The 16,104-nt window shown below is 44.7% G+C and overlaps 1 protein-coding gene across 2 annotated transcripts in view; it reads left to right on the plus strand.

Moving 5' to 3' along the window:
• Positions 1–16,104, plus strand: part of LOC110328005 (transmembrane protein 42) — a 53,113-nt gene that overhangs the window by 34,724 nt on the left and 2,285 nt on the right. For both annotated transcript variants that reach the window (XM_029542757.1, XM_029542758.1), the window contains 7 exons: positions 1,608–1,779; positions 1,851–1,989; positions 3,232–3,335; positions 6,968–7,219; positions 12,406–12,681; positions 13,169–13,338; positions 15,582–15,718. In XM_029542757.1, the coding sequence (XP_029398617.1) occupies positions 1,608–1,779; positions 1,851–1,989; positions 3,232–3,335; positions 6,968–7,219; positions 12,406–12,681; positions 13,169–13,338; positions 15,582–15,718 (1,250 nt within the window). The remainder of the gene's footprint in view (positions 1–1,607; positions 1,780–1,850; positions 1,990–3,231; positions 3,336–6,967; positions 7,220–12,405; positions 12,682–13,168; positions 13,339–15,581; positions 15,719–16,104) is intronic.

Genomic DNA, 16,104 nt, shown 5'->3' on the forward strand with positions numbered 1-16,104 from the left:
GAGAGAGAGAGAGAGAGAGAGAGAGAGAGAGAGAGAGAGAGAGAGAGAGAGAGAGTACTAACCTTGATATAGGTATTTGAAAGAGCTGCAGAATAAAGCTGTGAGATTACAGGTTTTATCTAAGCCTCAGGGTCAAGCCAAGCTATGGAAATGAAGTGTGGAACAGTGGATGCTACTGGATGAAGTACAGGACAGGGTCCAGATTGACAGCAGTTTAAGTAAGTTATATTGGCAGTGAGAATAGGGCCAGGCAGAGACCTCTGGGACAGTCAGTTCCCTTGTACCTACAAGCACAGGTAACAGGTTGCCATCATCATGTTAGAGGTCCACTTAAGGGTCCAGATGAAGGTGTTTGCTAAGGTCTTGGGCCTGGCTTTCCTGGTAGGAGTGTGCTGTGCCTGTGTACTCATATCTCTAAGTTGCTGTAGTCCTTTTGTATGCTGATCCTTTTTGATTGTTAGGCATGTCCTGTACCAGTCTGTGCCTTGAAAGTGTGATGACAAGTAGAGTCTGTGCCTGCTAAAATATCATCATGCCTCTGCATTTGAACTCTGGAGTCAAGTGCTGCTTGTAAAATGGAAGTCCCCAGGGCAAGGTACAGCCTGCAAAAACACCATTTCACAAATATGGAAGAGCTTAGGCAGGGCTTCCTGAGTGCAATAACCATATCCCAGGAACTTTGCTGCCGATGGTCAGCCATTGTCTACTGTATCCAAAGCAGCAGTCCCCAAACCCTGCAGTCTCAGGACATCAGGACACTGTTAAAAGGTACCAAGGGCCCCAAGGAGCTTACATTTATATGGTTTATGTCTACAAACGTGTAGAAGTTATACCTTATGATTACACTTATAATATGAATTTTATTACAGGTGTATAAATATTATATTTAGAAATTATATTTTACACACACACACACACACACACACACACACAAAACAAATCTTTTTTCCGCTAAGAGAATAATAATAAATCTACAAGTTAACCAAATGTGTTTTTTGTGTTTAAAAACTTTCTGGGGCTGGAGAGATGACTCAGTGGTTAAGAGCACTGACTGCTCTTCCAGAGGTCCTGAGTTCAATTCCCAGCAACCACATGGTGGCTCACAACCATCTGCAATGGGGTCTGATGCCCTCTTCTGGTGTGTTTGAAGAGAGAAATGGTGTACTCATATACATAAAATGAAGAAGTAAATAATTAAAAAGAAATTAAAACAAAGCTTTCTGAAGTGTAAAATGTACTGAAGACAGTAGTGTGGCTTGCAGTTCTGCAAATCTCTTTAGTGTTCACCTTAGTAGATATCACTTGTAGTTTTCATCCATAGAGGGACCCTGTTATATCATTTTGGTTAACACATGTGAAGACCATCTGTCTCACATGTGCACATTGGCACAGCCTTTCCAGATTATGGTAGATGCTCTTCTCTGACATTTTACTCTCACTCAGTGAGTGATGGTTCCTTTGGGGTAGTACAGGAGAAGCTGAGTCTTACTATGTAGGTAGGCCTAGTCTTAAACTTACTCTTTGGCCCTTCTGGGTGGCCCCCTGCCCTGGATAAACTCTAGGTTTGGGAAGGGCACAAATGCTAGCACTCTTCTCCCCTGTGTCAGATGTGTGCTGCAAACGGTGGAGTGCTGATGGGGAACTGGACAGGAGACTATGCCAATGGCACAGCCCCGTATGTGTGGACCAGCAGTGTACCTATCCTTCAGCAGCACTATGTCACCAGGATGCCTGTATGCTATGGCCAGTGCTGGGTTTTCTCTGGAATCCTGACCACAGGTAGGCTGAGGTTGGGGCTGGGGCTACTCAGTTCCCACAGAAGCTAACAATCCTGCCCTGGGTCATTTCAGCTCTGAGAGCAGTGGGCATCCCAGCTCGAAGCGTGACTAACTTTGAGTCAGCCCACGATACAGACAAGAACCTCACAGTAGACATCTACCTGGATGAATCGGGCAAGACAATTCCACATCTAACCAAAGACTCTGTCTGGTAGGCTCCCTCCATCTGGTCTGTTCTGTTCTGTTCTGTTCTGTTCTGTTCTGTGGGCCTTGTAGCTTCTCTGTAGACTGGTTCAATTTGTGAGCAGTATCGACACCAGAAACTCAGCATAGACAGCCTCATAGTGTGACCCAGAAGTCCTGAGAAGGCTTGTCTTGTTAAACATAAATATCCCTGGAGGCAAAGGCCAAGAATTGGTATTTACTTCTGGCCCCCAGCCCTAGGGACTGAGACAGGTTGCTGTGTGCCACACTCTGAGGTAACTGGCATCCTCAGTCAGCAAGAGGCACTGTTGCGCCCTCTGACCCAGTGTACAAACACTTTGCAGGCTGAAAATGCAGGTATTGTGTGGGTGTGTAGGTGTATGGGGAGGACTGGTGGTTGGGGTGGGGTCATGGCTTCTACCACTGTTCTTCAAACACTGTTGTGAAGGTCCAGTTCACATGCCAAGACTTTCATGTTGGCACTACATGTGGAAGACACCAAAGCCTGTTAACCAATATGGTAAACTGTTTTATGGAATATGTCTTTTTTGTTTGTTTGTTTGTTTGTTTGTTTTGGTTTTTCAAGACGGGGTTTCTCTGTATAGCCCTGGCTGTCCTGGAACTCACTTTGTAGACCGGCTAGCCTCAAACTCAGAAATCCACCTGCCTTTGCCTCCCAGTGCTGGGATTAAAGGCGTGCGCCACCTCGCCCAGTGCATGGCATATGTCTTTAATCCAAATACTCAGGAGGCAGAGGCAGGAGGATCTCTGTGAGCTTGAGGCCAGCCTGGTCTACAGAGTGAGTTCTAGGACACCCAGGACTACACAGAGAAACCCTGTCTTGAAAAACAAAACAAAACAAAACAAAACAAAACAAAACAACAAGCAAGCAAGAGCAAGAACATGGAGTATTATCCAGACACAAAATCACTCATCACTTAAATCAGAATCCTGTTAAGTGGGGAAAAGAATTTACAGTTGCTTGCTCATTTGTTCATTCATTCATTCATTCATTCACTCATTCATTCATCTGTCAGAGGCTTAATAATTGTTCTCTTGACTCTTTGGGTCTGAGGAGTTTCTCCCCACTGCCCGCCTACTCTAAGCTCTGCTTTCCACAAAGTACTCAGCATTGTCCTTGCCTCTGTTGACAACGGTTCCCACCTCTTCAGAACAACCTTAGAGGGCTATGATGGCAGGTTCTCTAACTACATGGCTGGCTCTGGTTGGGCTGTTTCTACTGCCACAGGAATTTCCACGTGTGGACAGATGCCTGGATGAAAAGGCAGGATCTACCTCAGGGTTATGATGGTTGGCAGGTCCTGGATTCTACACCACAGGAAATCAGCGGCGGTGAGTTTGTATGAGGCACAGCAGGAGCAGGGGACAGAGGCCATGTCTGGGCTGCTCTTCTGACTAGTCTGTGCAGGGTCAAGTTGGTCTTGGATGGTTACCCTCACACCGAGTGCGGCCTTGTGAAGAGGACACAAGGGAAAGTGAGCATGGGTGCTGATGGGAGGTACAACTCACCTTTTCAAAAGTTTTACAATCATATTTATTAATTGGTTTGTGTGTACACACATGGATCATAGTGGAAGTCAGAGGACAACTTGTGAGAGTCAGGTCTCTCCTGTCACATGGGTACCAGGGAGTGAATTAAGGCTTCCAGGTTTAGCAGACACTGCCTGTCACTTAGCTGTTTTGATAGCCTATAGCGAATCTTTCTAAGCCTGTTTTTGTCATTATCTGTGTTTTTCAAATCCATGCTCAGGGAGGTGAAGTGTATGTGGTTAGCAGCTGCAAGTATCTGGAACAGTTGAGCTCAAGTTGGATGGTGTATTCCACCTCACTGTTTAACCTATTGTCTAGGGTTGGGTGAAAGGGGCTGCAAAGAGCTTGGAGAGTTTCTGTGTAGATGAGGTGTGGTCCGAGGCTACCTAAAAAAATCTGTGAAATTGTTATAAAGTTAATATGCCTTACCAGTGAGAAACCACCCTGCACACATAAAAGATTAACAAAGGAAACAAGTTCTTTAAGAATGCATGATAATTTCTGGATGGTGGTGGCACACGCCTTTAATCACGGCACTCTGGAGGTAGAGGCAGGCAGATCTTTGTGAGTTCGAGGCCAGATTGGTCTACAGAACAAATTCCGGGAGAGCCAGGATTACATGAAGAAATGCTGAATCAAAGAACAAAACAACAAAAACAAACAAATAAACAAACAAACAAACAAAAGTGTGTGATAGCATCCACTTAGGCACAAGAGGGAATCAGCCTCAAACAGAAAATCTTTACAGCTCGTGTGGGCCTTAAGCTTATACGTTATGCATACTCTGTCATCTTTAAATCTCTTTCCAGTTCCTGCCCCAGGTTATACTTTGAACAACTGAAACTAAGACAGACTTCAAGTCTGGTTACTTGGGCCGATGGTAGATTTAAATAGCAAAGCTATTGCCAGGATCATTTCTTTTGTACACCAGTGTTGTTCTTTTTGAATAGATGTTATCCAGGTTTATTTTGCCCAGCTGCTAGAATTATGATCTTCCTGATAAGAGCACAGGGGGCTTAAGGCCAGGCCTAGACTTAATGATGGTTGTGACCCTGCCCTGTCCCCTACAGCTGCCACATTAGAGGAGTGTTCCTTTATATGAGGACAGGGCTCATGGTCAACTTTAAGTTAGGGTGGTTTCCTTTTGATATCAGAAATGAACCTAATCTGAGGTCAATGTTAATGAACAAACATTAGCAGAAACTTTCTCAGTAACCCTGAACTTCGATTTTGGTACAGAATTTTGGTTCCTACAGTTTCTAAAAAGCCTGCCCAGCATTAACCTTCCATCCTATCAGAGGCAGCATGCCTTCAGCTAAATTCTACTTTGTGAAACTTAATAATTCTTAAGCAACTTTACTAGTAAATCCTTCATAGCATCAATTTTCTTTCTTTCCTTTTTATTTTTTTTAAGAATTATTTATTTATTGTATATGAGTATACCATAGCTGTCTTCAGACACACCAGAAGTGTGTCAGATATCATTACAGATGGTTGTGAGCCACCTTGTGGTTGCTGGGAATTGAACTCAGAACCTTTGGAAGAGCAGTCAGTGCTCTTAACTGTTGAGCCATCTCTCCAGTCCAGCATCAACTTTCTTATTTCAAGTTTCTCCTACATCAGAGTCAAGTCACCTTCATTATTTCATATTATTTAAGATTTTTCAAAAAAATCAATGAAAATGAGACCATGATTTTGAGAGAAAGCAAGGAGGGGAATATAGAAGAGTTTGGGAAGAAAGGAGAGGTGAGAAATGTAATTATAATCTCAAACTCATTTTAAAAAGATTTTTGTTTTAGAGATAGTCTTGCTGTGTAACTCAGACTAGCCCGGAACTCCTATCTGTCAGCTCTGGACCCTCAGTACTGGGATTACAGGTTTGTCCCAACAGGTTCAACGAAGTTAGTCTGAATATTAAAAAAACAAGTTACCTCATTGTGGTGGCATTTGTCTATAACCCTATCACTCAAGAGGAGAAAAAGGATCAGGAGTTCAAAGCCTTTCTCAGCTAAATAGTGAGTTTGTCTCAAAAGCAAAATGAAATGAAACAAAACTATCCACAAAAATAAACTCAAACAAACAAACAAAGCCCAGTGAATGGGAAGGCTTGAGATGACATCAAGTATTCAACTGTTTTGTGAACCTACATTTCATAAAAGAACCTCTCTAATCAGACTGCCTCAGGTGTTCCCTACAACTAGGCTCCTCCACTCTTGTATTCCTATGGGACCTTGGCCTGGGCAGGACACAGGCATCCTTACAGAGGCCTCTGTCAGCCTTTGAGGAGCAAAACCATCATCTGGGCCATCAGCTCCTGGCTGATGGCAGGGAACCTTGTAGATGGAGGAGGGATACCCAGATGCAGGAGACACAGGTCCCCAAAGACATCCAAATTACAACTTAAAATATTTTGGTGTCTGTATTATTCCAATCAGTATGCCCCAAAGACTTGACAAGATAAAATCACAGAGTCACAAGTTGCCATTAGAGCCAACCAGGAATCTCCGGAGATCTGCTGCCCCTTATCTCCCCACGAGGAGGCGAGCTCACCACACCTTTTGCTGACAGATGCTCAGCAGTAGGGTTCACAGTCTTTTCTGGGGTCTCAGTAGTATTTGCCAACGTGGAGACAGTAGCCTTGGCAACGGGGCTACACACAGCCTAGCGTTACTATCTACCTGAGAGGAAGAAGCCCTGTGCCCAGGTGGAAAGGACTTTAGAGTCCACCACAAACTCACTTTCGTAGCTAAGATGATAGCAGAGAGTGGGAAGTCCTCTGCCATGTTAGAGACAGCAAGTTTTGATTAGAAGCCCTGTTCTGCACTGTATCCCCCACTACACTGAATCACGGGGCTGGCCAGGGTGTCCTGGAGGTTAAATAAGATAAAGGGCATGGCAAGGCCAGAGTACAAGGATATGCAAAATCAAACCACTGTACAATGGAGGGCTGAAGGACTAATGCTTACCAAGTTGTTAATGACAGCCAAGGAGACCTCTCTATTCATATGTCAGAGCCTTAGAAGAAGCCCTACTGGTTTAGATCAATAGCAACAGCTAGTGATGGTTCCCAGATAAATATGATGCTAAGTACCACTGTGCACTACTTTGATGCTCATTTGATACTTGATGACCAATGAGGTCAGTACTGCCTTTATCACCAATATCCAGGAAGCAGAGGTATAGGCCATATGGGAAGTAGGCTGTTTGCTAGGATGAATGGCTCCCTACCTCTGGGCCTGAGACTTCCTGGACATTTCAGTTCTAAGCTGGGATGTGTCCTTAAGGGTCACAAAGCAGTTCAGGCTGCCTGGGAAGTACCTGTCGCCTCCCTGTGTGGGTGGGATTTCTTACAGTTACTGTGATGGATTTCGGGGTTGGGAGGCAGGGTGGGCAAGGAGACCCTGGCAGCCATCCTCTCTTACTTCCTCCCTCAGGAGGCTTCCGCACTGGGCCTTCACCACTGACTGCTATTCGCCAGGGATTGGTCCAGATCAAGTATGACACCACATTTGTGTTCACGGAGGTCAATGGTGACAAGTTTATCTGGTTGGTGAAGCAGAACCAGGAAAGGGAGAAGAATATCCTCATCGCTGTGGAGACCGCTAGCATCGGCAAGAACATCAGCACCAAGATGGTGGGCGAGAACAGGCGTGAAGATATTACCTTGCAATACAAGTTCCCAGAAGGTAGCTGTGCCATTACAGGCCAGTTCCAAGACCAGGACATTATCCTCAACCAGGACAGTCCTTGGTGGATGGCAGATCTGAGACCTAAAGGAGCTGATGACACAAATCTAGGGCATCATCGGTCAGAGGTCCCTGTCACAACAACCCAACCACATGGTCTTTAGCAAGAATGTGACAGTATCTTTAGGCAGTATGAGATGAGGGTGACTGTGTCCTGTGTGATGAAGGTGACCATGTCCTGTGGGATGAGGGTGACCATGTCCTGTGGGATGAGGGTGACCATGTCCTGTATGATGACTCAGTGTGTCCACTCCAGGGCAAGATGAAGTAGCCAGATGTTATGGCACACACTTGGAGGTTAGGGCAAGAACATTGTGGTAAGTTTGAAGCCAGCCTTGTCTACACTATGATGTCTTATTTGAAACAAAACCTGATCATAGGTTGCCTGGGCAATCACACCAGGCTGCAAACACACAGCACCTTCAGTCCCTGTGGCCTTGCAGAGTCCTGCAATGCTCTATACACTATAGGCAGCAGACACAGAATTCAGAGGTATTCTTACTGGGATAGCGCCACCTAACTTAGAAGTGGCTGAGTTAGGAGGTTGTGTGTATGTGTGTGTGTGTGTGTGTGTGTGTGTGTGTGTGTATGTTTTTGAGACAAATATCACTAAGCAGTTTTGGCTGGCCTGAAACCTACTATATAAACCAAGCTGGCCTGGACTTAACAGAGAGCTGCCTGCCTCTGCCTCCTGAGTGCTTGGATCAATGGTGTGTGCCACCATGCCTGGCCTAGGGTTTTGTTTTGTTTTGTTTTGTTTTGAATTTTCTTTTAAAGTACTAAAGCAGGGTTTTATGGATGCTAGGCAAACACTTCGCTGGCGTCTGAGGGAGGGAGAAAGAGGGCTCCGTGTACTGTTTCTTTTTCCTTGTACTTTCCTCTTCTGCCCTGAAGACTAAGTAATTTCAACTAACCTGTGTAAAAGTTAGGTCTGCTTCTTCCTCCCAGCCCTATGCTCCCAGAAACAAGACTCAAGACTCAAAATACATTTACAAATACTTTGGCCATATAGTTAGGCTCTTCTCTGACTAGCTCATAACTTAAAATAACCCATTAATTCTAATCTACATTTTGCCACGTGGCCGATTGCCTGTGCTCAGGTACCACATGCATCTGTCTTGTCTGTCACACCTTCTCAAACAAATCTCCTACCTGACACTGTTCCAGAAGCCTTTGTGCTTCCCAGATATCCTACCTCCTATTTCCTGTCTCAGCTGCAGGCTATCAAATTTATTATGGACAAGTGCCACATCCATACAAACACAAGACATTCTGTCTACAAACCCAACCTCACATTTCCTAATGGTTTCTTGTGCAGTCTCTAAGCTATTACTGACTATTGCCAAGTCTCTTTATTGACAGCATCTGCTTGGTGAGCTACTGTTTCTGTTCTTTCAGTTCTTTGAATATATTTACAATGGTTTTTACACTTATTTAATTTCGTGTATGTACATATGTGTGGGTGAGCACATCACATCATATAGAGGTCAGAGGACATCTTGTGGGAGTCAGCCCTTTCCTTCTGCCATATGGGTCCTGTGGATTTAACTCAGGTCACCAAACTTTTAGTAAGTGCCTTGACTGGCTGAGCCATCTCAATAGTCCCTATGATTATATTTAAAATAGATAAAGTTTTTCTCTAGTAAGTTCCAGGCTTCCACGGGGGCTAATTTTCCTTGAAAGCTGTAAGCTTGCTGGATACAGTGTGACTCTCTGCTGTATGCTTGTGCACTGACTCCCTGCAGCACCTTTGGGCTGCTTGTATGCATCATTCATAACTTCTGAACTCTTCTCCCATTTGCCTCCTGGTCAGCAGGAGTCTGGGATAATAAGTAAACATGCCTTGGTCCAGGAGCTGCATCCAGAAGCACAATTGGTGCTCTACTTCAGCCTCATTTGTACAGAGCATCAAGGTGAAGGCTCCCAACTTGCTTTGTCTTTGTCTGGCTTTCTCTTCAAGGTTTAAATTTGTTTTTTGAATACACAGGAAAGAGGCCATTTGTTGTAAGCTGAGTCTGGTTAAGTAAAGGTGAGCTCTGTGAATGGACACTTCCAGGGAGCTGTCATCAAAGTCAAAGGACAATAAAACCCTTGTGGTGAGGTTGATTCTGCTGCAAACCCACATACCACGAGATGGGGAGGCTTCTGACGTCACTGTGACTAGTCCTTCCTGTTTTCAGGGTGTCTGAGGCCCTGGGAGGAGGGGAGAGAATGGGACTACCTCATGCCTTCTGAGTTCCTCCTGCCTCTCTTCCTGTTTTCTGAGATAAGGTGTCACTTTGTAGATGGCTTGAAACTCACTATGTAGTCCAGGTTGGCTTGGAAGTCATGATAATCTTCCTGACTCAGGTTTCCCAGGTGCTGAGATCAGAGGTCTAAGTGTCCATGCCTGGCTCAGAGGGCTACTGTGATTAAATGATCCTTCGGTTGGTTTCAATAGTCCTGGGAAGGCTGAAGGTGAAATCACTCTTTCTACTATTCCCACAGTTTTTAGGGAGGAGCAGGGGTGTTCTGTGTTTTGTTTTTGTTTGTTTGTTTGTTTGTTTTTCTGCTGCCATTTCCACTTATTACAGGCTCCTAGCGTGGGGCTTTGAGAGCTTCATAATGTGAAAACTTAGCTTCTGGACGCCCCCATAGTGCTAGTCAATGGGTGTCTTAATTTTGGATGTGACAAAGATCACGATAAAAAGTAATTTGGAAAGGAAAGGGTTTATTTGGCTTACATATCCCAGGTCACAGTCCACTGAAGAAAACCAAGGCAGGCACTTGAGGCAGGAACTGAAGCAGGAGCCATGTAGAACACTGCTGACTGGCTTGTTCCTCATGTCTTTGCTCAGCCAGCTTTCTTATAAGACCCAGGCCCACCTGCAGATCCACAGAAGAATAAGCCCTCCCAGATAGGTCATTAATTAAGAAAATGCTTCACAGATTTGTCTATGGGCCAATCAAATAGAGGCATTCTTTCAATTGACGTTTTCTCTTCCTAGATAAGCCTGCTTTGTGTTTGCAAAAATATCTAACCAGGACAACTGAGTCTTTGTCAACTTGACATACAAATACAACACTATTAAGCGATACCTTTTCCTGACTTGTTTATTCCAAAGATCTTATACAAATATCAATACCACAATATAAAACTTTTCAATTATTAAAAGTCCCACAGTCTTTAAAAATTCAGTCTCTTTAAGACATCCAAACACTCTTAGCTGTGGGCCCTGTAAGTTAAAAAATAAGTTACATATTTTTTATTCCAAGAGGGAAAACCCAGGGCATAGTTCCAATCAAATGAAAGCAAAGCCAAAACCCAACAGTATAAAAAGTTCAGTTTTCAAATCTGAGGTCTGCTTGTTGTCCTTTAGTCTCCTGAGCACCTACACAGCTCTGGTTTTTTGGTCCTGCTATCTGCAGCACACAGAACTGGTCTCTTAAGCTCAAGTTGGTTCAATGCTACAACTGTCACTGTCCTTGGTGGTTATCCCATGTTTCTTGCATTTCAAATATGCTGGGGTCTACATGGTTGCACCTTCACCAGTAACATCTGGCTGCTCAGAGTGCCAAGGTTCAGCTGATCTCCACGAATCCTTCATGCCTTCAAAACCAGTCCCACCTGGGAAACTCTTACACTACCAAGTTCAGCTGCTAGCATGAGATGCGACCTTTGCCCTCTCTAGACCACAGATTCTGTGTGCTGAGAATGAGAAAATACTCCAAAAGATTTTACCTCGATGATGCTGGTCTCTTAATCACAGCAGGTTTCTCATCTCTACCTGACCAGCAATCGATTCTTGCATAGAGGTTTCACTTTGGTGGTACTAGTCTCTTGATAACAAGCTGAATTTTTTTTTTTAATTTGTGTAACTCTGGTTGGACTAGAACTGCATATGTAGACCAAACTGGCTTCAAACTCACTGAGATCTACCTGCCTCTTCTTGAGAAATGCACAGCTGGTTCTTCAGCTCCAGTTGATCAGATATGAGAATCTTAATTCAAATGTATCATACAGATAACTCTGAAAGACTCTTTAGGGCACTCTCAAGATTTCCTTGAAGCTTCATGAGCCAGGGTGGTGATGGCACACATCTTTAATCCCAGCACTGAAGGGGCAGGGGAAGTGGATCTCTGCATTTAAGGTCAGCCTGGTCTACAGAGTGAGTTCCAATAGCCAGGGTTATGCAGAGGAACCTTGCCTCAAAATAAAACGAAACAAAATAAAACAAACAAAAATTCCCTCAAAACTTCATTGTCTGCATTGCTCTCAAATTTTTTGTTTCCCAAGTTCCCATAGAACAGCCCACTGAGCTTTGTTTCCCAAGCTCCCACAGAACAGCCCACTGAGCTTTGAACACTTGCCAGCTTTCCCAGATCATAAGTTCCAAAGTCCCATAATCCTCCCCAGAACATGGTCATGTTTGTTACAGTAATACCTGACTCCTGGCACCAATTTCTGTTTTAGTTTGGTTTCTATTGCTGTGATAGAGACCATGATGAAAAGTAATTTGGAAAGGAAAGGGTTTATTTGGCTTCCATATTCTGCCTCACAGTCCACTGAAGAAAGCCAAGGCAGGAACTCAAGGCAGGAACTGAAGCAGAAACCATGGAGTAACACTGCTGACTGGCTTGTTCTTCATGTCTCACTCAACTTTTCTTTCATTTTTTTTTTTAAAGATTTATTTATTTATTATATGTAAGTACTCTGTAGCTGTCTTCAGACACTCCAGAAGAGGCCGTCAGATCTTGTTACGGATGGTTATGAGCCACCATGTGGTTGCTGGGATTTGAACTCCGGACCATTCGGAAGAGCAGTCGGGTGCTCTTACCCACTGAGCCATCTCACCAGCCCTCAACTTTTCTTATACAACGCAGGTCACAGGGGTGTTAGACCTACAGTGGAATAGGACTTTCTAAATCAGTCATTAATTAAGAAAATGTCTCGCAGACTTGCCTTTGGGCCAATCAACCGGTAGCATTTTAGCATTTTCTCAATTGAAGTTCTTTCTTTCCAGATGACCATGGTTTGTGTTAGTTTAAAAAAAAAAAAAAAAAAAAAAAAAAAAAATCTAAGCAGAACAGTGGGAAGGCTCTCTCAGCCCCCAAGGGTGTCTTCAGAAAATATTCTGTCTCTACAGGCAGCCCAGAGGAGAGGAAGGCCATGGCGAAGGCCTCTGGCAAACCTACTGATGACAAGCTCAACTCTCGGACACTGAACAACTCTCTTCAGATATCTGTCCTCCAGAACTCTTTGGAGTTAGGAGCTCCCATCCATTTGACCATAACTTTGAAAAGAAAAACTGCCACCCCACAGAATGTCAACATTTCCTGCTCCCTCAACCTACAGACATACACAGGCAAGAAGAAGACAAACCTGGGAGTCATTCAGAAGACTGTGCAGATCAATGGCCAAGGTACCAGAAGCCAGAGAAATGAGGCCTCAAGCCCCAGAGAGACCAGGATGCCCACCATCTGATGTCTCTTTCTTCTCTGTGAATCACTCACATACTTTAACTCTTTATGTGAGAACAGACACAGCGCTTATTGAGCACTTACATTTTGTCACCTTACATGATGACAAGGAATCCAGGCACAGAAGAAAAACAGGCCAGGAGTTGGAGGTTGAGCACAGTCACAAGTGAAGGTGCTAATGGTGTCATGAAATGCCTCTGCAACAGCAGATTCATTTGGTGTCGCCCTTCTCATCAGTGGGCTGTGGCTGCTCTCAAGATGAGCAGGCCATTCTGAGAGTGGGAGCCTAGAATGGGTCTTGAGGTGTCAGTTAATGACTAAATCCATTTGGTCTCTGAGGGCAGGCTCTCTAAAGAGAATAGGATTCCTCTGTGGCCAAGCAGCTCTATCCCCAGAGCTAATCTCTCCCTTCTTCCCATTCTTTCACAGAATCAAGGGTGTTTCTCACCATGGATGCCAGCTACTATATCTATAAACTGGGCATGGTTGACGATGAGATGGTCATTGGAGGGTTCATCATTGCCGAGATTGTGGATTCTGGTGAAAGGGTGGCCACTGATACAACCCTGTGCTTCCTGTACTCTGCCTTCTCTGTAGAGGTGAGCCCTGCGGTCCGGAAAGGGACCCTGTCTGAGACCTGACCTCAGAGGGGCAGAGCTCAGGGCTCTTGTGGTCTCCTGGTTGACTGATTTTGGGCCAATTGCATTCCTAAGGAAAATGGCACATCATTTTTTTTCCATACAGGTATTTCTGAGAAGTGATGGGTCAAACAGTTTTCCTTTTCTCAACTTTTGGCTAAATGGTTTTAAACTTTTAAAAACAAGGAATACCTGTGCACAGTACAAATCTATAATGATGCAGTTGGCACAGTTATAATGGTCTCTTCCCCTCCTCCTCCTCCTCCTCCTCCTCGGGCGCTCAGTTCCTCTTGCCGAAAGAGATCCATGCCATCAGGTTCTTGTGTATCAAAGTTTTGGATACATGCCAGTGAAGTGCAAGGCTTGCCACGGCGCTACCCCATGTGGGATGAGGTGAAGCTGGTGCCAGATTCGCTTGTGCTCTCTGATCAGTATTCTCCCATGCATGCGGGGTCACAGCAGCTCGCCTAAGAGACTTTCATTATGTTTCTGATGACCTGTCAAACACAATCATCCCAGAGCCCTTCCCTGATGAGGCCTGGCCTAGAGTAGGGTTTGTCGAAGATGTCTACATCTCAGCAGGAGCACATCCCATAGGAGTGTCTCAGGCTGAGGACATGGCTCCCTTTGGAGACCATGTTTTGACATTTCTGCAGCAGTGTGGTTGAGGACACAAGGCACTTCACTGACTTATCCTTAGACATGGTCGGGTGCTGGCCTGGTCCCCACTCGGTGAAGCAGAACATGCATAATTCACAGGACTCATCCTACTTGGAAGCAGTTCCAGTGTACCCACCATAGCGTGATCATCAAGAATTCCTACTGAGGGGCTGAAGGTTAAGAGTACTTCTTACAGAGGAACCAGGTTCAGTTCCTAGTACCCACATCATGATTTACAGCCTCTTGTAACTCCAGTTTAAGGGTATCTGATGCTTTCTTCTGATTTTGGCGAGTACTAGGCATGCGTGTGGTGCATATACGTATATGCAACCAATCACTCATGCAAATAAAATACATCTGAAAAAAAATAAGTTAAAAAGCTTCTCCTGGGGGGGTCTCCCTCCCACCCTCTTCCAGGTGGCATCACAGACAGATATCTGTGGGTTTCAGAGAACACTTATCCCTGAGATCACACAAGTTTAGTTGGTCTTTCAGGTGTCCAGGAGGCAGACACTCCAGCTTTCTCATGACACACTCAGTTGTCTGTGCTTCAGACCCTAGGCACCTTAAGGAGAATTACAGAAGGAGACAAAACCTGAAACATGCAAAGACATGATCCCTGGGGTGCCCTGGGCAGGGAAGGTGGGGCTCTGGGAAAGAGAGTACATCCAGGGCAGGCAGGGCAGAGGCACGTAAGAGTTTCAAGTGTTGAACACAGCTTGGTTTTGGATGTGTTTTTCTTGGCTGTCCTGTGAGGTAACTTGGTATTTTGGGTCATTGGCTATTCCTGCACAAACATCATGACCAAGAAGCAAGTTGGGGAGGAAAGGGTTTATTCAGCTTACACTTCCAAATTGCTGTTCATCACCAAAGGAGGTCGGGACCAGAACTCAAACGGGCCAGGATATAGGAGCTGATGCAGAGGCCATGGAGGAATGTTTCTTACTGGCTTGCTTCTCCTGGTTTGCTCAGCTTGCTTTCTTTTAGAACCCAAGACTACCAGCCCAGGGATGGTACCACCCATAATGGGCCCTCCCACCCTTGATCACTAATTGAGAAAATGCCTTATAGCTGGATCTCATGGAGGCATTTCCTCAACTGAAGCTCTTTTCTCTGTGATAACTCCAGCTTGTGTCAAGTTGACACACAAAACCAGCCAGTACAGAGTAGTGTCCTTAGTATAGCTTGGGAGTTGGGGTGGGGCTCTAACAACTATTTAGCCCTTGAGCTTTGGAAAAGGGGGAGTCTTGACTCACTGGATAGATCATAATGTCGTTCACATGAGGATTTCTGGCTACCACGAGATTACACACCTTGAGTTCCTTAAAAATATATCTGGCAGGACTAGAGAGGTAAGCAAAAATTAGGAACCTAAGAGAGAGGCACAGGCAGGTCAGATTCCCCACTAGAGCCTCCCAGGTGAGCACAGACCGACTGAGACTCTGGGCTTCAGGAGAGGACCAAGAATTACTTTTCTTGCTGGAGCCTATCCTCTGACCTCTCATCTTCAGTCTGTCACACCTGTTTCTTCTCCACTCTAACAGATGCCGAGCACAGGCAAGGTCAAGCAGCCTCTCGTCATCACCTGCAAATTCACCAACACCCTGCCCATCCCTTTGACTAACATCAAGTTCTCAGTGGAAAGCCTGGGCCTCGCTAACATGAGATCCTGGGAACAAGAGTGAGTCTCCCCAACATATACTTTTGAGATGTAAACTCCTAGTATGTTATAGTAAAAATGTAGACGTATAGTGCTGGTGCCAAATTGCAGAAAAGGTTACACTAGTTAGTACTCTACCAACAATAGACCTTTTGTTTCTTGTCAGTCTGGATGGTTGTTCTTCAGAAAAGCCAAAGCATTCCTGTCTTAATTTGTGTTTCTATTTACAGCTCAGGTTTTCTTGTTGACATCTGTAATTTATTTGTACTTCCATTTGCCTGTTTTTTTCCTAGGGAGTCATTTACCTTTTTTTTTTAAATTAACCTGAGTGCAGCCTTAAGTCAGTAAGGAAGTTATGCTGTAAACTGCTTGTAGGAGTTGGATTATTTGAGACATCCTCACTCTCT

Source organism: Mus pahari, chromosome 10 (genome assembly GCF_900095145.1).
Source record: "Mus pahari chromosome 10, PAHARI_EIJ_v1.1, whole genome shotgun sequence".
Lineage (NCBI taxonomy): Eukaryota > Metazoa > Chordata > Mammalia > Rodentia > Muridae > Mus > Mus pahari.